Here is a 21061-nt window from a genome sequence, read left to right as displayed (position 1 = left end):
TTTATGTTAAGAAGATCGTGTTTAGAGGTGCGTTTAACAAAAGCAAAATTGTTTGTGTCTCAAAACTATAGCTAATTGCTAGTTTTACTGTGTCAAGATATTGGTATCATTGACTTCATTAATTAGTACTTCATTAATTGATACTTAAAACTTTCCATTTGTATTAAAATCGTCAATGTACATGTTTATTGGTGTCTTTACACCCACATTTTTTGTTCGTCTTTGTTAAGATAGATTCGCTCCTGAACATTTCTGACAATTTTAAATAGTTGTAACAACTTCATAGTTCGATCTCTGAATGCTGCAATTTGGCAAAACGCAGCTTAGACGAATTCGATCGGTAATGACGAATATTCTCGACCCAGTGACTAAAGAGTATGACCAAACTTTGAAATTGAACGGTAAATGACTAAATTGGTTTTCTCAGTTAAAAGCGTGTGACATTTTTCGTGGACGAAATTGAATGATATAGTTGGTGAATTTCAAAGAAAAGTCTTTCAAAATGGCCACGAAAACCTAATATTAAACATTAAGTCGCTTTTAAAGAACCTCATTTCCTCACGTCGATATACAATTTTGATTTTAAGTTTTCAAATGTGGGATCATCTTGCACATTGATGATTTGTTTGTTACATTTTCAAACTACATGTATTTTGTTCCTCTATTAATCACTCCAAATGAGCCTGGTGTTCCAATGAAATTGTACAAAAAGCGAAAATGACTTGTGATTTATAGATCATTATAAATAATGACTGATTAGAGTTAATACATCGTATATTTGAATTTAACGTTAATTATAACTTAATGTTTTAAGTTTATTGCCAGCAGTCATTTCCCCCTTTCTAGGATCCGATCTTATTACACACCATTGAGCTAAATTGCTTTGTTGGATGACCATTTCAAATCCACATAGTTTCCTGCAATTTTGTTTCAAACTTTACGATATATCTTGATTGAGTTCTGGTCAGCCACTGCCATCTGCCCATCTGCTGTGAAAGCGATTCTAGTTGGGTTATACAGACCCTGAGCCACGCAATCAAGAAACCTGCCATCGAGGTCATAGTGGTGAATATGAGCAGTGTACATGTTTACACGCGAACATGCACCAACATAGATCCCAGAGCTATCACTCACTACACCTCCGCACCCTAATCCTGATTGTCCGTCTATTCTGGGTGTTATGGTGAATAATGTAACGCCATTTCCATCAGTAACTTCCACGCTCCCATGCGACCCACAACTGATGAAAACTCGACCTTTGCTGTCGGCAGCAAGACGATGAGGGATAATATTTGTCGGTATGGTGCGTAGGAGCTTACCATCACTGGGTCTGTGTTCATTATACAGATGAGTTATGTTGAAACCCACCAGGATAGTTCCATCCTTCTTGATTGCTACAGTTGCGGCGGAAGGAGGAGAGTGGACCCCAATTGGCACAGTCGTGAACTGGTATGCCAGTGTGTTGTCGCTGTTGAATACTTTCACTTCGGGAGCTGGCAGACAGTGGCAATTCAATACAACCAAACGATTGTGAATGTCATCAAATGCAATTTCTATCCTTGGACCTGAAAGTAAAGACGCAATAGTTCTGTTAATAAATGTGGGCCGACTAGACATTAGATATCACGCGTGACTGGGTAATTCTCCCAATTATATAGCTAGCAGTAGGCCCATCAGATTTCATAGTCTTTCCGGTGCCTTATACAATGTGAAGTATGTACAATGTTGATCTTTTTGGAGTCAAATGTTGTGACGTCATCAAACCCGAATTGTATGTCAAATATTGTCCAATATGAGGACACATGCTCAAAAACGACGACCTTTAATCTTTTTGACCTTTAAAAAAAAACAAAATCAGCTAAAACTGATAATTGCTCACTGGAGCAGCCTTTAAACAAGAAGTACAACAGGCCTTTGACAAGGCCATTCGTGCAGAACCAAGCGGCAAAGTATTTGATGAGCGGCTTGAAGAAAGACTACGCGAGTAGGCCAATGAGCTGTTCTCCTTTGATGTGGCTGGTTCGCTTTTGAATGATTCGAAATCGTTACACTTAAAGCGTTTGTTTTAATGTTAACTTTAAAATGGAAATATGTGAGAAAGGGCGTTTGTTATTCAACCGAAAAGAGCTTTCCTTTCAAACTTGTTACAATAAGAAGTTCAATGTACTACTTGCTAGCAAATCAATGAAAGGAAAAGACATGTACTCAAACGAGTCTTGGTTGTATTATTTGCAAGCCTACTCACCACGGTGGAATTTCATTGGGCTTTCCTGTTTATCATCGGGGTTGTACATTTCAATTCCTTTTTTGTAATGGCGAAGCACCAGAATGTCATTGTGACGGATAGCGACGTCCGAGTGCGCAAGAGTCTTTGGCTTCTTAATCTCACGAGCCAGCTCCCAATGACCTCCTTGACTGCTGACCTGTAATGCAAGCCGATGACAAAGCAATGTCGTTGAAAGACCGAGGGTTGTGCCACATATACCAATTGTGATGGGATCAAGCTAAATGAGTCGTTTGTCGGGAATTTTCATTTGGAGTTACAGGCCAAAATAGGGCCACTTCATCACATTACTTCGTCACATTTCTTGGTGTTCCGACTTCCACAATCAGTGAACTAAAGATGGCATCAGCACGCGGTTTTCACATCAGTAATGCTGAGATCGTGTCTTTTCAAATCTAAAAAAAAACACGAAATGACCGGGGTTGACTAAGGACTCATGTAGCTTGATCGCATAACAATTAGTCGTACATGTATATTTGACTGGATATACCGAAGCGCATACTCATTCGCATAATACGTTGTCAATTTGAGAAACGCCCTTGTTTGTTGAGGGATTCATGGGAGCAGGTGTTCTTTCTCACCTGTTGTCTGATTTTAGATCCTCCACGCTTGCCACGCCTAGAGCCTGGCTTGCTAGGACCGGGTGCACTTGACTCCTCTGTGATCGTCTCTTGAGCTGAAGGCTCTGCCATTTCCTCCTGAAACAAAATACCCACTGACTTCATGAAAACATAATCATTAACAGTGTGACACAGTGCTATCTAATTCGAAGCGTTGCTGTTGATGTTCTTCGCTAATATCAAGAAAATGATTGTATTTCAAATTAGATGAAGCAGTACAGTGACCGTTGTTTAATTATTAATTCGAGTTCAAATATTATATTCTTAATTAAGATTCTAGATTGTCTCTGAGAGATATGTAACTACATTTTCTTGAAAAAAAAATCATGTAAAAGATCTGTCCAATCCAGGGTAATTCTCTTCCGGTGACTTACTTGTTGGCTGATTCCCTCACCCTTGCAACGTCTAGATCTCTTGGGACGCATGGTGGGACCCGGTCTTGGTTCGTCTTCCAACGACTTTACAGTTGAACTCTTCGCTTTTCTAGTTGTCATTTCTTCCTAAAGAAAAAAATGATAGTATTTCAAATTGAATCAAGCAGTGACTGGTGTTAAATTAGTTCGAGTTCTTAGAGTTTATTCTTTACTAACATTTAGGTATTTTTATATTGAAAAACAGCTCTCAAAAGTACCTTTTGCACTCATTTCATGACAGATACAATAGTCGTTTTTATTTCATCACACCTTAGCCTACATATACCCGAAAAATGACGGAAATGTCTTCGAGCATTCCACAACCTCTTTAAGGAGACACGTTATAGTAATTTCTTTGCACGATGGGAGACATCGGTCATTAGGGAGACATTTTCATGTCTCCCTAATGTCACTGCTCCCATTTAGAGGCACAATTTTAGCATCGCAAATTGATTATATTGGTTGCTCTTGGTCTAATTAGTAAACATACCGAAATTCGTGGGGAAAAAAGACATGAGAATATTGGGTTAGGGCACATTTAAGTTTGAAAAATTTTGCGCATAAGTCTATGGGGATGTCTCCCAAATGTCCAATCCAGGGTAATTCTCTACCGGTGACTTACTTGTTGGCTGATACCTTCACCCTTGCAACGTCTTGGTCTCTTGGGACGCATGGTGGAACCCGGTGTTGGTTCATCTTCCAACGACTTTACAGTTGAACTCTTCGCTTTTCGAGTTGTCATTTTTTCCTGAAGAAAATGATAGTATTTCAAATTGAATCAAGCAGTGACTGGTGTTAAATTAGTTCGAGTTCTTAGAGTTTATTCTTAATAACATTTAGGTATTTTTCTTGTCTCCGAGAGATATATTGCTACATTTTCCTTGGACCATTTCAATCTGTAAAAGATGGTAGGAATCTTCATTGTGCTGTTTAAAACAAAACGATATCTAGGTGTTTCTCTCTGTATCATACTCGTGGTTTGATTCCTCCACGCTTGGCACGTCTCTTGCCAGGCATGCTTGGTTCGACTTGGTGTTCTTTTATCTCCAAATCGTATGAATTGAGGCAAGTCTGCAGGTAAAGGGCAGACACTTATTCATCAGTTATGAAATGAAATAGCGGTTTTAGTGCGATTGTGGCGCTATAATGAGAGTTTAGCCAGAACTTGTACCAATTGGAAGCATCGGAAATGCCGGAATGTAAAACCAGTGTAAACACTTTGGCTTATAACATGCATCAAGAGCGAGATCTTCCAAAAAGAATTCGTGAATTAGAGATCAACATTTCTTATTTGCATATCATTTTCCAAGAGACTCTCTGATCTGAAATATTAGCTGTAATGTAGTCTGAGAAAAAAAGCTAGCCATGAAAACATGTGTTATAAAATTCTGCTATCAAAATTGAACAGCCTCATGCATTCAGTATTCAGAATTGCCACATTATTATCTGGCAATATAAATTCAGTGTATCATGACTTCAGTTCATAATGGTGGCATATTATTGATGTTCTCGCAATAGGCTCGATCTTCCCTTTTCCAAACCCCTTTTCTAAGCGCTGATTGCTCCTTTCACTGTTTGCAAACGACATCAGGGAATTTACGGCATATGAGGGGACCTGGGGTCAATTTCACGGCGCTGCTTTGCAGAAACAAAATATGTTTCGCACAAAAAGTATGATTTATAAAGGCACGTTACCAGCCAAAACTCCATGTGATTTCCATGCTAAGCAAGTAGTAGCTGAATATCAATCACAAGCAATATACATGTATTTCACATGGAGTTTTGGCGGGAAACCTGCTTTAATTAGTATGGGTCCGCTCATAAGTCCGACGCCTCATAGCTCCGACGCCTCATAGCTCCGACGCCTCGGAGGTACGACACCTTGAACGCTTCGTTTATACGACGTCGGACTTATGAGGCGTCGGACTTATGACTTATGAGGCGTCGGACTTATGAGGCGTCGGGCCAATGAGGCGGAATAAATAAATGTTATGCCTCATAAGTCTGACGCCTCATAATGCCGAAATTTTGGACTTATGAGGCGTCGGACGTATGAGGCGTCGGACTTTTGATACGGCCCCTTTAGTAAGCCATACTGTTTTGTGCTAAGCAAATTTGTGTGCTTATTAGTAATTCCATGAAATTGACCCCTGCTATGTACATGTCGTTAGCGCGGAGGCTAAATTACAGCTAGGTAATAATTTTAATTTACCCTATTACAGGTGTTTTTGTAGGCTTACCTGTATGGTTTGTTGGCCAGCCACAAAAAGAATTTCTCCTCTCGATCTATTCAACAGCAGTTGAATTTAACTTCGTGCAGTGTGCGGGTACCAGGCAAAATGGCGCTTGGCATACAACGTATCGTCGTATGATCTGATGGCGCGTCCATAGTTAAAAATTAAACCCATTGAACTTTGTATATCAATAAGAACCTGTGAACTGCATTCACAGCACGCAGGCAACGAATTGTACCTTATCTTTGACCTTAACCTTTTCAAAGTTTGTTATTTAAAGCTCACAAGATATGCATCTATGTGCATGCAGTTGCAGCTCATATATATACCCGTGTGAAATTGCATGTACGTCGTGAGAGAGTACAATGAGGCCTTTACCGCTAGGTTATCACTAGCAAGCGTCCCTTGAGCTGAGCTTTCTCAGAAATTATGATGAAATTCAACAAAAAATCGCTCTCATTTTCTTTAATCAAAATGGTTGTGAGCTTCATATCGGGACTGCATTTGAAAGGCCACAATGTGTGTGATGAACCTATAGCTCAGGGGCAAGGGTTGCCCAAAATTGAAGAACAAAATGATGAATGAACAAAAGCGAGCATTATTGAGATCTGCTTTGAACACTTTGTATATTTTGTCATCATCGTCACTGACATTTTATAAAGTGTGGTAGGTATAATTATGCGTCTTCTCTTTTTCGACGCACTAAATATCATTCTTTGCCCAAAACAAATTAGTGCTGCTTTTGACATATCGTGGGTCCCACGGCCAATCGGTAATAGGTGCTTGTAGTTTGTATTGAGGTTGCTTCGCTGGTATCCGTCCGGTCTCGTGTGTCGACAGCAGAACGTTAAGATTACATTTAACAAGTGACCTCCGATTTTCTCGTCTGCAATTTCTGATCACAAATTCATGTATTATCACACTTAATATGCAATGAACTAATAGCAATCATATCTATGATGGTTTCTAAATTGATGTGAATTCCATGATCATTAAAAATATAGAATTTCTGTCCCTGTATGGTGAATGAGATCAAGTTACTCATTTCACATAACTAAAATAACGAATTATCAGTGGATGATGTACATACCGCAGTGTCAATGAAAAAAAGATCGACAATATAGAATAATCACATTTCTTGCATTTGAGTTGTAAGGATAATCGTGTTTACAAGTATGTAAAAGTACAACTAAAATTTGTGTGTCGCTTCAAACTATAAACTTCTAGAACGTGAGCTGTATGTATGTGTTTTGCTTACTGTGACACATGATGGTGTTGACATCAGTAACTTCGCGTAGCAAATTGAGGCAGTCTCTATCAAGATAACTTATTTGAAGCCAAGCAAATCCACTAACAACAACATGACTATAGTGATTGATGACAAACATGGAATGGCCATATTTTTGACACAACAATTTGCTTAATCACATTTGTATTTAATTGAGCAACATACCAACTATAAGCTGCATTCAAATCATTCACACAGCTTTAACGAATAATGTGGCTGTATGCAGTAAATAATAAAACTCATTTTTTTTAAAGAAAGACTTGACTGTTTTTCCGAACTTGTCTTTTCAAAATGAATGTCTATGAACGAGGGAATTTACAAAGCTGTATCAATGTAAACCGCACATTGTACTGATATTATACTATCAAACATTGTTTCTGTACATTGACTAAGTTATTGGTTGTTTTCTAAATGACTTGTATTGTAATTATATGAAATATAATGAATATAATTACAATTGGACCGGAAGTCACTCTCCTTGGTATCAGATTCAAGATCCTCATATCGGGAATGTAATCTTTAAAAGATGATCATCTTTGTGAAGAAAAAATAATCCAAACGTCGAGGGATTGCCAAAAAGTTGACAAAAGCTTCAAACAGGAACAAAACCAGTTTTATGTTGATTTCAAATTCCTTATTCTACAAGATCTTCAAAAATACTTCAAACAAGAGGTATCAGTACATTTACAATTAGGGAACTTAAAAGCGTGTTATTAACATTAATCAAAGATTAACAATATAAAAATGATCTCATGTCTGTCATTTCTGTTGCAACAAAATGGGCGTGTACAGGTGTGTTAATACAAAAGAAGTATCGCCACATTTTCAATTAAGGAACTTAAAAGAGCGTTAATAAAAATAATCAAAGGTAAACAATATAAAAATGATCCAATTTCAGTTATTTATGTTAAGAAGATCGTGTTTAGAAGTGCGTTTAACAAAAGCAAAATTGTATGTGTCTCAAAACTATAGCTAATTGCTAGTTTTACTGTGTCAAGATATTGGTATCATTGACTTCATTACTTAGTACTTCATTAATTGATACTTAAAACTTTCCATTTGTATTAAAATCGTCAATGTACATGTTTATTGGTGTCGTTACACCCACATTTGGTGTTCGTCTTTGTTAAGATAGATTCGCTCCTGAACATTTCTGACAATTTTAAATAGTTGTAACAACTTCATAGTTCGATCTGTGAATGCTGCAATTTGGCAAAATGCAGCTTAGACGAATTTGATCGGTAATGACGAATATTCTCGACCCAGTGACTAAAGAGTATGACCAAACTTTGAAATTGAACGGTAAATGACTAAATTGGTTTTCTCAGTTAAAAGCGTGTGACATTTTTCGTGGACGAAATTGAATGATATAGTTGGTGAATTTCAAAGAAAAGTCTTTCAAAATGGCCACGAAAACCTAATATTAAACGTTAAGTCGCTTTTAAAGAACCTCATTTCCTCACGTCGATATACAATTTTGATTTTAAGTTTTCAAATGTGGGATTATCTTGCACATTGATGATTTGTTTGTTACATTTTCAAACTACATGTATTTTGTTCCTCTATTAATCACTCCAAATGAGCCTGGTGTTCCAATGAAATTGTACAAAAAGCGAAAATGACTTGTGATTTATAGATCATTATAAATAATGACTGATTAGAGTTAATACATCGTATATTTGAATTTAACGTTAATTATAACATAATGTTTTTAATGTTTATTGCTAGCAGTCACCCCCCCCCCCCTTTTTAGATCCGATCTTACACACCATTGAGCTAAATTGCTCATAGTTTCGTGCAATTTTGTTTCAAACTTTACGATATATCCTGATTGAGTTCTGGTCAGCCACTGCCATCTGCCCATCTGCAGTGAAAGCGATTCTAGTTGGGTCATACAGACCCTGATCCACGCAATCAAGAAACCTGCCATCGAGGTCATAGTGGTGAATATGACCAGTTTTCATGCTTGCATGCCAACGCCACTGTGATACACCAACATAGATCCCAGAGCTATCACTCACTACACCTAAGCACCCTAATCCTGATTGTCCGTCTATTCTGGGTGTTATGGTGAATAATGTAACGCCATTTCCATCAGTAACTTCCACGCTCCCGTGCGACCCACAACTGATGAAAACTCGACCTTTGCTGTCGGCAGCAAGACGATGAGGGTTAATATTTGTCGGTATGGTGCGTAGGAGCTTACCATCACTGGGTCTGTGTTCATTATACAGATAAGGTGTGAAGAAACTCACCAGGATAGTTCCATCCTTCTTGATCGCTACAGTTCCGGCGGAAGGAGGAGAGTGGACCCCAATTGGCACCGCCGTGAACTGGTATGCCAGTGTGTTGTCGCTGTTGAATACTTTCACTTCGGGAGCTGGCTCACAGTGGCAATTCAATACAACCAAACGATTGTGAATGTCATCAAATGCAATTTGTATACGGGGACCTGAAAGTAAAGACGCAATAGTTCTGTTAATAAATGTGGGCCGACTAGACATTAGATATCACGCGTGACTGGGTAATTCTCCCAATTATATAGCTAGCAGTAGGCCCATCAGATTTCATAGTCTTTCAGGTGCCTTATACGTTGTGAAGTATATACAGTGTTGATCTTTTTGGAGTCAAAATGTTGTGACGTCATCAAACCCGAATTGTATGTCAAATATGTCCAATATGAGGTCACATGCTCAAAAACGACGACCTTTATTCTTTTTTACCTTTTTAAAAAAATAAAAAATCAGCTAAAACTGATAATTGCTCACTGGATCAGCCTTTAAACAAGAAGTACAACAGGCCTTTGACAAGGCCATTCGTGCAGAACCAAGCGGCAAAGTATTTGATAAGCGGCTTGAAGGAAGACTACGCGAGTAGGCCAATGAGCTGTCCTCCTTTGATGTGGCTGGGTCGCTTTTGAATGATTCGAAATCGTTACACTTAAAGCGTTTGTTTTAAAGTACTCAACCAAGTCTTGGTTGTATTATTTGCAAGCCTACTCACCAAAACCACGGCTTAATTTCATTGGGCTTTCCTGTTTATCATCGGGGTTGTACATTTCACTTCCCTTTTTGTCATAGCGAAGCACCAGAATGTCATTGTGACGGATAGCGACGTCCGAGTGCGCAAGAGTCTTTGGCTTCTTAATCTCCCGAGCCAGCTCCCAATGACCTCCTTGACTGCTGACCTGTAATGCAAGCCAATGACAAAGCAATGTCGTTGAAAAGACTGAAGGTTGTGCCAAATATACCAATTGTGATGTGATCAAGCTAAATGAGTCGTTTGTCGGGAATTTTCATTTGGAGTTACAGGCCAAAATAGGGCCACTTCATCACATTACTTCGTCACATTTCTTGGTGTTCCGACTTCCACAATCAGTGAACTAAAGATGGCATCAGCACGCGGTTTTCACATCAGTAATGCTGAGATCGTGTTTTTTCAAATCTCTAAAAAAAAACACCGAAATGACCGGGGTTGACTAAGGACTCATGTAGCTTGATCGCATAACAATTAGTCGTACATGTATATCTGACTGGATATACCGAAGCGCATACTCATTCGCATAATACGTTGTCAATTTGAGAAACGCCCTTGTTTGTTGAGGGATTCATGGGAGCAGGTGTTCTTTCTCACCTGTTGTCTGATTTTAGATCCTCCACGCTTGCCACGCCTAGAGCTTGGCTTGCTAGGACCCGGTGCACTTGACTCCTCTGTGATCGTCTCTTGAGCTGAAGGCTCTGCCATTTCCTCCTGAAACAAAATACCCACTGACTTCATGAAAACATAATCATTAACAGTGTGACACGGTGCTATCTAATCCGAAGCGTTGCTGTTGATGTTCTTCGCTAATATCAAGAAAATGATTGCATTTCAAATTAGATGAAGCAGTACAGTGACCGTTGTTTAATTATTAATTCGAGTTCAAATATTATATTCTTAATTAAGATTCTAGATTGTCTCTGACAGATATGTAACTACATTTTCTTGAAAACAAAATCCTGTAAAAGATCTGTCCAATCCAGGGTAATTCTCTTCCGGTGACTTACTTGTTGGCTGATTCCCTCACCCTTGCAACGTCTTGGTCTCTTGGGACGCATGGTGGGACCCGGTCTTGGTTCGTCTTCCAACGACTTTACAGTTGAACTCTTCGCTTTTCTAGTTGTCATTTTTTCCTTAAGAAAATGATAGTATTTCAAATTAAATCAAGCAGTGACTGGTGTTTAATTAATTTGAGTTCTTACAGTATATTCTTTACTAACATTTTAGGTATTTTTATATTGAAAAACAGCTCTCAAAAGTACCTTTTGTACCCATTTCATGACAGACACAATAGTCGTTTTTATTTCATCACACCTTAGGCTACATATACCCGAAAAATGACGGAAATGTCTTCGAGCATTCCACAACCTCTTTAAGGAGACACGTTATAGTAATTTCTTTGCACGATGGGAGACATCGGTCATTAGGGAGACATTTTCATGTCTCCCTAATGTCACTGCTCCCATTTAGAGGCACAATTTTAGCATCGCAAATTGATTACATTTGTTGCTCGTGGTCTAATTAGTAAACATACCGAAATTCGTGGGAAAAAAAGACATGAGAATATTGAGTTAGGGCGCATTTAAGTTTGTAAAATTATGCGCACAAGTCTATGGGGATGTCTCCCAAATGTCCAATCCAGGGTAATTCTCTGCCGGTGACTTACTTGTTGGCTGATTCCCTCACCCTTGCAACGTCTAGGTCTCTTGGGACGCATGGTGGGACCCGGTGTTGGTTCGTCTTCCAACGACTTTACAGTTGAACTCTTCGCTTTTCTAGTTGTCATTTTTTCCTGAAGAAAATGATAGTATTTCAAATTGAATCAAGCAGTGACTGGTGTTAAATTAGTTCGAATTCTTAGAGTTTATTCTTAATAACATTTAGGTATTTTTCTTGTCTCCGAGAGATATATTGCTACATTTTCCTGGGACCATTTCATTCTGTAAAAGATGGTAGGAATCTTCATTGTGCTGTTTAAAACAAAACGATATCTAGGTGTTTCTCTCTGTATCTTACTCGTGGTCTGATTCCTCCACGCTTGGCACGTCTCTTGCCAGGCATGCTTGGTTCGACTTGGTGTTCTTTTATCTCCAAATCGTATGAATTGAGGCAAGTCTGCAGGTAAAGGACAGACACTTATTCATCAGTTATGAAATGAAATAGCGGTTTTAGTGCGATTGTGGCGCTATAATGAGAGTTTAGCCAGAACTTGTACCAATTGGAAGCATCAGAAATGCCGGAATGTAAAACCAGTGTAAACACTTTGGCTTATAACATGCATCAAGAGCGAGATCTCCAATACACAGCTGTGAAGTAGAATAAGTCGATGAGAGGCCAGCACTTTCTGATTTACAAATCAATTTTTCCAGATATTCTCTGATCTGAAATTAATTAGTGGGACCTGTAGTCTGAGAAAAATAAGAAAAAAAATAACTACCCATAAAAATGAATTCTTTAATGTAACTCTGCCACATGGCCACTCGAACAGCTTTATGAATTCAGTGTTCAAATGTGGTCGCAATACTCTTCCCCTTTTCAAACCCTTTTCTATACGCTGATTGCTCGTGTCACTGTTTGCAGTCGACTCAACAGCAAAAAAGTACGGTGGGACCTGCTAAGTACGTGTGGTTTGAAATTGCATCTAGTTATTGCAGAATAAACACACCTTCCTCAAAAGCCAAGTTGCAGCTTCATAATGAGTCTCATTTACCGTATTACCAGTATATGTGTTCTTTAAGGCTTACCTGTCGCTTTGGCTTGCTTCAAACGAATATCTTGGCTCGATCTGTTCTACACGGGCAGTCGATTTACACCTCTGGCAGTGGGCGGATACCCATAACATGGCGATTACCGTACAACGTATAGGCCTATGATGCTTGCAACCATCGATAGTTAAATATTAATCCCATTGAACTTCGTATCAATAAGAACTCGTTGTCTGCATTGATCACGGTGTAGCATGAACTTAGGCTTTATGAAATACGGACTCATTGGTGGTATTGCGCATGCTCATGCATAGATAATTAGGAGAGGGGGCCGGTCACGTGAGAGGGTTTAATCAATAAAAGGGAAAAGAGTCCGATTTTCATACGAGTCCGATTTTCATATGACCACGGCACACATATAAAATCGTACCTTATATTCGACCATGACCTTTTCAGACTTTGAATGTTAACTTCATGATATGCAACTACGCTGGCAGCTATAAGTGACTGAGTCCAATTGCCTACGCTATAAAATCATATTCTTTCCCAAGTCAGAGGGTTAATGGAAACCAAGGGCGGATCCAGGGGGGGGGGGGGGCCCAAAAAAAAGAAACCAATTTTTTTTGTTTTATGTGACATCGCAATAAAGGCAGGCAATGAGTACACCACCATCTTTTCCTCAAAAAACATTGGTTATAAGTGGTCAAAAATTGCCTCAGATCGCACCACAAAGCATCAAGAATCCAAAAAAAAATCGGGGCCCTTAAGCGGGCCCCGAACCCCACGCCGTAATTTTTTGGACCCACTTTTTTTGGGGGACCAAATTTTTTGTGGGCCCCCCCCCCCAAAAAAAATTGTGTTCTGGATCCGCCCTTGATGGAAACTGAGGCACTTCCATTTTAGGTTTTAAGTCTTAACCCTTGGAAGCGTCCCTTGAGCTTACATTTTTTTCAGAAAGTATGACGAAATTTTACCTCAAGTCCCTCTAATAAATTCCAATTCAATTGGCCGAGGGCCTCATATCGGGACTAGGTATACCTTAAAAAAAAAAAGTGATCATCGTTGCAAAGAAAAATAAAGTAGGCATATAGGTCAAGTGATTGCCGAAAATGGAAAAAGGGGAACAAATCAAGGTTTATTGTCTTCCATTAAATGTTAATGAGGCATTTTGACGGCCTCTCTTTTTGTCTCATTACAGTACATCATTTTTTTTTCGTAACAAAGCAGTGTCTGGAAGAGTCTGCAAGAGTTTGGTTATATCCACCTCGGCTGCGGCCGGCCAATGATGATGATGATGTACGATAAACTTCCCTTGTGTCTATGTCTCGAGAGTCGACGATAGATGCGTTATTAAAAATGACAATTCACAGGGAACTCAATTCATCAGATCTTTGCATGATTTCTGGTCGTATAAGACGGGGTAATAATGAATGATAGCAACCACGTGTATTTCTGTATACATTAATATTTTGCTTGAATACCATGATCACTATATAGAACTTCTCTGCAGTAATGAGTTATAACTCACCATATTCACTTCACATAATAATAAATTATCAATGGATTTGTTATGTTGATGAAAAAATAGATTTACAAAATAGATTTATTACATGTCGTGCTTTGTAGTTGCAAGAAAAATCATGTTTACAGGCCGTGTAGTAAAAAAACGACAAATTCAAAATGTATAATAATATGTCTCTCATCACTATAAAGAGTACTTCGCTTACCGTGAATTGGCATCATTAACTTCACTAAGCCTTGTTGATATGATAATTGTTACAATTCTGCCAATCGAGTCTTGCTCCGTTAAGATAACTTATTTGAAGCCAATTACATGTATAGCAACTAACATGATTAGGCCTTTAGTTTAGTGAACGAATACAAACACTGACCACATCATAACATACTGCAAATTTATCAACATTGCTAAGTAGTTTTTGTTCAGATAAGAACAGTCCTGCTGTAAGTTCTAAACGAACTTGTCTTTTAGAAGACAAGTTCGTTTAGAACTTACAGCAGGGCTGTTCTTATCAGAACAAAAACTACTTAGCAAAGTTGATAATAAGCAGGACAAGTTCTTTTCACAACTAATATCTTCTAAGCAGTCACCACATGGTGTTACCGCATACCGAAACGATACCGATACCCCACCATGCAAAGCCTCAAATATTATACTGCAAATTGCTTAATCACATTGTGTTCACTTGAGCAGCATTTTGAACACCAGCTGCATACCTTACCGTACACCAAGTCTGTATTGACTAAATAATTGATTGATTTTTAAAGAATTTGTCAGTCAATGGAATGAATGAAAAATGTTCTCGCCCCTCCTCCCGGCCGGGCCCATGTGACCCCTCGGAAGAAATTAATTTCAGTCAAGCCACAAGACTTGCAGTTACGAAACCTCGGCTTCAAAACACGTTTGGCTTCAGGGAACTCTAGGAAAACCACTGAGGTAGAGCAACAAACTACCGTGATAGAAACACCATACTCTATCATGTCACACAAGACCGTAATTACGTCCAGGATTAGAAGTGGTAATGGGGATTGAGGAAAATTGGAAAGTGAACTTCTGCCCGAAGAAAATTCAGGCAGCTGACGTGCGTGATGACATGCTGGCTGTGTACGTGTAGCCGGAAGGCTGCGTGTATCCGCCACTTCGCAACAGTGCTTTTTGTGGACGGAACCGTGGGACGGTAACCAGTATCAGTGTATAAAATACAATGAGAACTCTTTCATGTGAATCAAAACAGGGGATGGGGACCCGACTACCCATCAGAAAGCAAGATGGCGGCTTTGAGAATTCTTCGGACCCGAGGTTAGTGACAAAAATCTCTTGTTTTTATTCTTTATTTACACGTTACTTGTGTATCTTTGTTACCGTTCCGATTCCTATGTTTAGAATTTAAAAATAAATTGTAAAATTAAGAATCGTTTTGGGGAAATTATGCTGTAAACATGGTAAAGCACATCTCGAAAAAGTCGGCAAAGTTGTCTGGCCTACGTGCATGACGTGCGTGCGGTTGCGTGCAATACATCGCAATGTGTGTAACGTTACATCATAAGATGTTGCCCAAATTTCGGACACTTGACAAACTTTTAAAAAAAAAATGTTGCAACCTGATGCCACTTTTTTTCTTCATACATGTCATAGGCTATATCAACTCAATAAAGTTAAGTCATTGCAAAAATGTTGAAAAGACATGAATCTGGGCATGAATCTGAAAGTCAGCATGCTGAGATTGAGAAACATTAATTCCAATTTTGTTAGGAAAAAATAGGGCCTAAGCCTACATAAATTTTTTTTCGAGAAATAGATATGATATACTGATACATGTAACCTTTACTAGCAATGACAATAATTGCAAATGCAATAAACATGATAAATTCGCAGTAACCTCTTATTATTTCGCAATGCCGTAACGATGGCAGTTGAAAATCACGTTACACCTAGCTACCATAATGATCCACGTAGCCTGCGACAAATAAACATGTAAGACGCCAAAATAATGAACAATTAAGACCACTCGTTTTCCTCACGAAAGAGATGTATATATATTTCTCTATGGTACCCTCAAGCTAATGTCACTAGATTTCACTGGATTTTCTTTATGGAAGATTGTGGCGTCTTACATGGTATTTCTAGAAATGTTGGTGTTATTAACAAACTTAAAACCTTTTTCCCTCAGAATGTGTTATTCACTCTCTACAACGCCTTAATTCCACCTTACATTAGCTATGGTGCTTTAGCATGGGGGAATTGTGGAATTAGTAATATTAATAGAATTGTTGCCCTTCAAAAAAAAGCTCTGAGAATAATTAACCGTACCGACTTTCGGGCCCACAGCAATCCTTTATTTTATAAACACAAAACACTAAAGGCCAATGATATTTACCTTCTACAGCTTGGGACCTCCATGTACCAGCTTTCCAACAATAACCTGCCTAACACTATCTGTTCAATGTTTTGTAAAAATCAGGATGTTCACCGTCATTTCACTAGGCGTTATCATGATATTCACCAGACCTGGGCTCGTACAACTTTAACTCCAAAAACTGTTAAACATGAAGGCCCCAAGCTGTGGAATTCTCTCCATCCATCCCTTAAAAAGGGGTCAAATGTGTCATTATTTAAACGCAAATACAAAACCCAATTAATTAACAAATATGTGGTAGAATAATCCCATTTTGTAAGACCCAATAACTCTAGTTTTATTTCGTATTACTAGCTCTGCACCAATATGTTTTTGTCATTTAACTCCTATCGTTGTACTTGTACTTGTAATTAATTGTAACTGTAATTGTAATTGTAATTGTAATTGTTCTTTATTACAGTGGGGGAGACCTTTATCACAGTGGGGGATGCTTTTTGGAGACCTCCATCCAGCCATACACAATAATTCAAATGTTAAGTAATATTATTATGTACTTGTATGCGTTGGGAAAATTAAAGATTTGATTGATTGTAATGAAGTTATGATCATTTGTGCACAGCTTTGCTGGTCAGCCCTCAGCTTGTGACTCGCTCGTTTCTGAAGACCGATAATGCTAGGACACCTTACGCTCCCACAGCTGTACACACAACTCCACAGAATCAGAATGCTGGTAAGTTGAAATATCGTCACTGACACCACGAAGTAACACCCAAGTCCACTTCAGTGTAACTTTGTAAAAACTGCAAAATGACGAATGTTGGTTTCATGAGGTATGACTCAAGTGTGCATGTGCACATCAGACATTGGGGGGAACGTTTTAGTTTTCACACTGTTACGGAAATACAGCGTTGGAGAAAACTGGCTTTTTTCAAAAACTGCTCCGCATTTTCTTTGCAGTTGATTACACACCTGTGAAGGGGTACAAGCCAGCTAGACCGATTCACTGAACTTACGATTCCCCAAAGTCTGTAAATTGCTCTGTTTCATCTTAAGTGGAGTCAGGGAACTAGACTACTAGAACATGATTGGTTTTCTTGGTTTTTCCGGCATCTACAACCCTAAACATGAAACAAGTCAGTTTAACAATATTTGCTATAACATACTAATCCTCCAAATCCATTTATTTCTGAAAATTGCAGCAAAGCAAATGTTGTACATTCCCTTTAAGCATTAAAATGTTTTACGGGAATATAATTAATACCAGAAAATTTTAATTAATAAAGAGCCTTCAAACTGGTGAAACAAAAATGACCGGCCTAAACCGCGACTTTCATGGGCATCATCTGTCGAGTGTTTAAATGCATGTACCTGACTGTTTTTGTCATGATCAGGTACCCGGAACCAACCTTTCAGACCGTGAAAAAAGAAAGGTTCAGAATGCCATTTATGGGAAATGCTCCAAATAAAAGCCCCGCTATGTGGAAACAAATCAATCAAATCAAATCAAATAATCTTTATTATATCCCACTGGGGTAATTTAAAATGCTCGCATACAATAACAACATCGACACATTATAAAACACAGTTACATATACAATTGCACGAACAATCAAAACGAACAATCAAAATGATAAAAATGTCCTAATATAATATCATATTAACGCTGGAACATAAGATTGTGATGTTTTATTGCACGAGGAATGAAGGAGGATGGATGTCGGTTTGTCGCAGCATAGGGCACCCGCATACGACCAGACCTTGGGATCAGCTGTTCAGCAAGCCCATCGTGAAGTGGGTGATTTTTGTCATTCAGTAGCAAAGTGAGCTTGCCGATCACCAGATCCTCATATGCTGTGTCCACTAACGGCCGCGACTCCCCAAGAATCCTTCCTGCTTCTTTTATAATTCTATCTATGCGGTCTATAATTCTATCTATGCGGTCTTTTTCACAAAAGAAACCAAAACAAATGTCACATGTAGGTGCATTTTAACATGTGACATTATGATGAGGGCTCGCGAAAGTTGCAGTTTACGCTGTCAAGCTATAAGGCCTTTCAGACGACTGCCAGGATGAATTTTAGGGTTGCGTTTCTTTTACGGATAGAGTGGAACGTCGCTATACCGAACACCGTAATACTGAACATTCGGCTATACCGAACTGTGGCTTCTGATTTTTATGTACAAAACGCACTGAACATTGTTGTTGAAAATATAAACAGAAAGAGACAAGAGGCCATCATTTCTCCAGGGAATAGAAGGGGAAAGCCACCTATTACCATAGGTAGTAAGCTCAAAAGTTGTGTAATAACATAATTCAATTGCCGGCATAAGTTCGATGTCATCTTCAGTACATGTACCGGTGCCAGGGCGTGCAGGGTGAAGTTCGGAAGGGCGCTACTTATTTAAAAGTGAGTACCAGGGGCACCGTCAGCTTAAAATCGCTATACCAAATCGCTATTACGAACAATTAGTGTGGATCCCGCAATGTTTGTTAAAGCGGCGTTTCACTGCACATGGATACCCATGTTTTACCTCAATAGGGTACCAGGATAACAGTGTTTTACTTCAATATGGTTCCCGTTCTACCCGTAAATGCGCACCACTACGGACTTCGTATTCTATATTTCCAGGTCAGTCTGGTATGATGGCGTCGACGCGCTGGAAATTTGAGCACATGGTCACTCTGGCAATGACGGCAGCTGTTCCAACTGCTTTCATTACACAGCATCCTTTGCTGGACTACGTTTTGGCCGGATGTCTGACTTTACATGGCCACTGGTAAGTTTATTAACCCTAACCATCCAGAATTCTCCAAAATCCTTTTTGCAAATTGCCTTTGGAGGAATTTGCAGGATTGGGGTTACATGGCAAAAGAGCGTTTGTGATTTCGGAGGATGCACTATGTGTCAAGGTCTTGGGCCGGAAAACTTGTGTTGTTTATGCTCAGCCTAGCATAAATTTAGTCCTTGATTATACTTAAAATCCTCTGCACTGCTCCAGGATGTCACTGCCTCTGCGTCAACCTATTGACAGTCATAGCTGGAGGATTTTGCAGGATTCAGGCAGTGGTCACCTCTCCATGGACCATATTCAAGAAATAATGGAGGTTCACAGGATTGAGGCTATGCTTTTTTTCCATGAGGCCAATTAGAAGATTTTTTCAGGATTGAGGCTACATCCCAGCAAAGAGGCCTAGGGAGTTAGGGTTAATTTGCATTCTCCCCTTAGCCTACTATTGCCTTTGTAACCTTTCACCTCTGCGGCCCGGGTTCGATTCCCACCCAGGGCTACATCTGGATTGAGTTTTCATCCCTACATGTACCTGATTTCGGGCTTTCCTGTGGAACAGGCCTTCGGGCTTGTCCTCTCACATCTGCTATGCTTTTACATTTCTGAGCTACAGTGGCTTAGCACCTTTAAGGGGTTTGAGGGGTTGCAGGTTCGAATCACACCACGGTAGAATTAATCAGTACATTTGTGTTATTCCTTTGAAAAGGGGTATGGAGTCAATCTTCTTGGACTACATGCCCGGCAAGACCTTACCCAAGGTGGCTAACTCCTGTCTGTTCGGCGTCTCGGTGTTGACGTTCGCTGGGCTTTGCTACTTCAACTACAACGATGTCGGGATCACCAAGGCCATCATGATGCTGTGGTCATAAACCAGCCCAGATCCTCATGAAATACTTAAAAGAAATGATATCTAAATCTCTCTATCATGACTACGAATAGACCTTATGCGTGGCAGGCACCTTAGAGGGCAATGCCTTTGTTATGCAGGAATGTATGCATGAGTTGATCTTATATGCATTCATTGTTTTTGCATTAAAATGACAAAAGATTGCCTCTAAGATGGCCACTATACATAGAGTCTATCAAAGCTTTTCAGGGTTGTACCAGAGTCAGTCACGAGTCAAGTGAGTCCGAAATTCCGTGCAACCCTTTTTCAGAAAAAAAATTGACCCATTTCCCCCATCCCCCTCCCCAACCCAATACATGTACTGGATTATGCTCTAATGGGTTTGGAATCCGGTGTGGTGTGTAATTTGGACTCCCATGATATACATCCCCATGGACAATAGCATCCATGGCTCAGCGAATAGAAAGGGAACTCGCTGATGCATATGATGCTGATGCATATAAGGGACCGGATTTCACAGGAGTCCAAATTTTCACGTGACACTGAATTTTTACTTGGCTAAAATTTGGCTGACAACGAATGTGAGTTTACATAGCTTTTTGGATTTATTGAACCCACTGTTGCAGAAACACAAATCATATTGGTATTGGTCAGGGACCGTCTATTCATATCTGGGACGAGTTTCGGGCAGGTTGCGGCTAGATTCATTCATTGTGTCCCAATTAAGCTCTGCATCATATTTATCCAGGACATGTTCCGTGAGACTTTTCATCAGCAACTGCTTTTCGCACCGTCATTGACCACTTCATTGTGGAAAGATTGCTTGGAACTTGTTCAGAATACTGCAACTATACAGCGTGTGTCATAAAAACGCAGGATTAGAAACAAAAATATTAAGAATATAAACCACCCCTATTCATCATAATGTTAACCCTCTTTTCAAAGTACCTTTCCTTCTCTTCACTA

At 39.3% G+C, this 21061-nt stretch overlaps 2 protein-coding genes and 1 long non-coding RNA gene across 3 annotated transcripts; 1 reads left to right on the top strand and 2 right to left on the bottom strand.

The window, feature by feature from the left end:
• Nucleotides 1-443: 443 nt before the first annotated feature.
• On the bottom strand, nucleotides 444-12134 carry LOC119733184. Its single transcript, XM_038206768.1, has 7 exons — nucleotides 11895-12134; nucleotides 11545-11670; nucleotides 10886-11011; nucleotides 3279-3404; nucleotides 2866-2982; nucleotides 2246-2423; nucleotides 444-1565 (listed from the first exon to the last, which is right to left on the bottom strand). The coding sequence occupies exons 1-7, from the start codon at nucleotides 11937-11939 to the stop codon at nucleotides 931-933; spliced, it is 1353 nt and encodes a 450-aa protein (XP_038062696.1). The 5' UTR covers nucleotides 11940-12134; the 3' UTR covers nucleotides 444-930.
• Nucleotides 3951-5695, bottom strand: LOC119733186. Its single transcript, XR_005271687.1, has 3 exons — nucleotides 5558-5695; nucleotides 4290-4388; nucleotides 3951-4065 (listed from the first exon to the last, which is right to left on the bottom strand). It is a non-coding gene; the product is annotated as an uncharacterized LOC119733186 (long non-coding RNA).
• A 3165-nt stretch (nucleotides 12135-15299) lies between the features above and the next one.
• Nucleotides 15300-20234, top strand: LOC119733185 (succinate dehydrogenase [ubiquinone] cytochrome b small subunit B, mitochondrial-like). The gene is made up of 4 exons (XM_038206769.1): nucleotides 15300-15401; nucleotides 17078-17188; nucleotides 19089-19236; nucleotides 19955-20234. The coding sequence occupies exons 1-4, from the start codon at nucleotides 15371-15373 to the stop codon at nucleotides 20115-20117; spliced, it is 453 nt and encodes a 150-aa protein (XP_038062697.1). The 5' UTR covers nucleotides 15300-15370; the 3' UTR covers nucleotides 20118-20234.
• Nucleotides 20235-21061: the final 827 nt, after the last annotated feature.

This window comes from Patiria miniata, unplaced genomic scaffold (genome assembly GCF_015706575.1).
Source record: "Patiria miniata isolate m_02_andy unplaced genomic scaffold, ASM1570657v1 HiC_scaffold_25, whole genome shotgun sequence".
In the NCBI taxonomy this organism is placed as follows: Eukaryota; Metazoa; Echinodermata; class Asteroidea; order Valvatida; family Asterinidae; genus Patiria; species Patiria miniata.
Note: the sequence above shows the minus strand (reverse complement) of the source record. Positions and strands in the feature narration are given on the sequence as shown.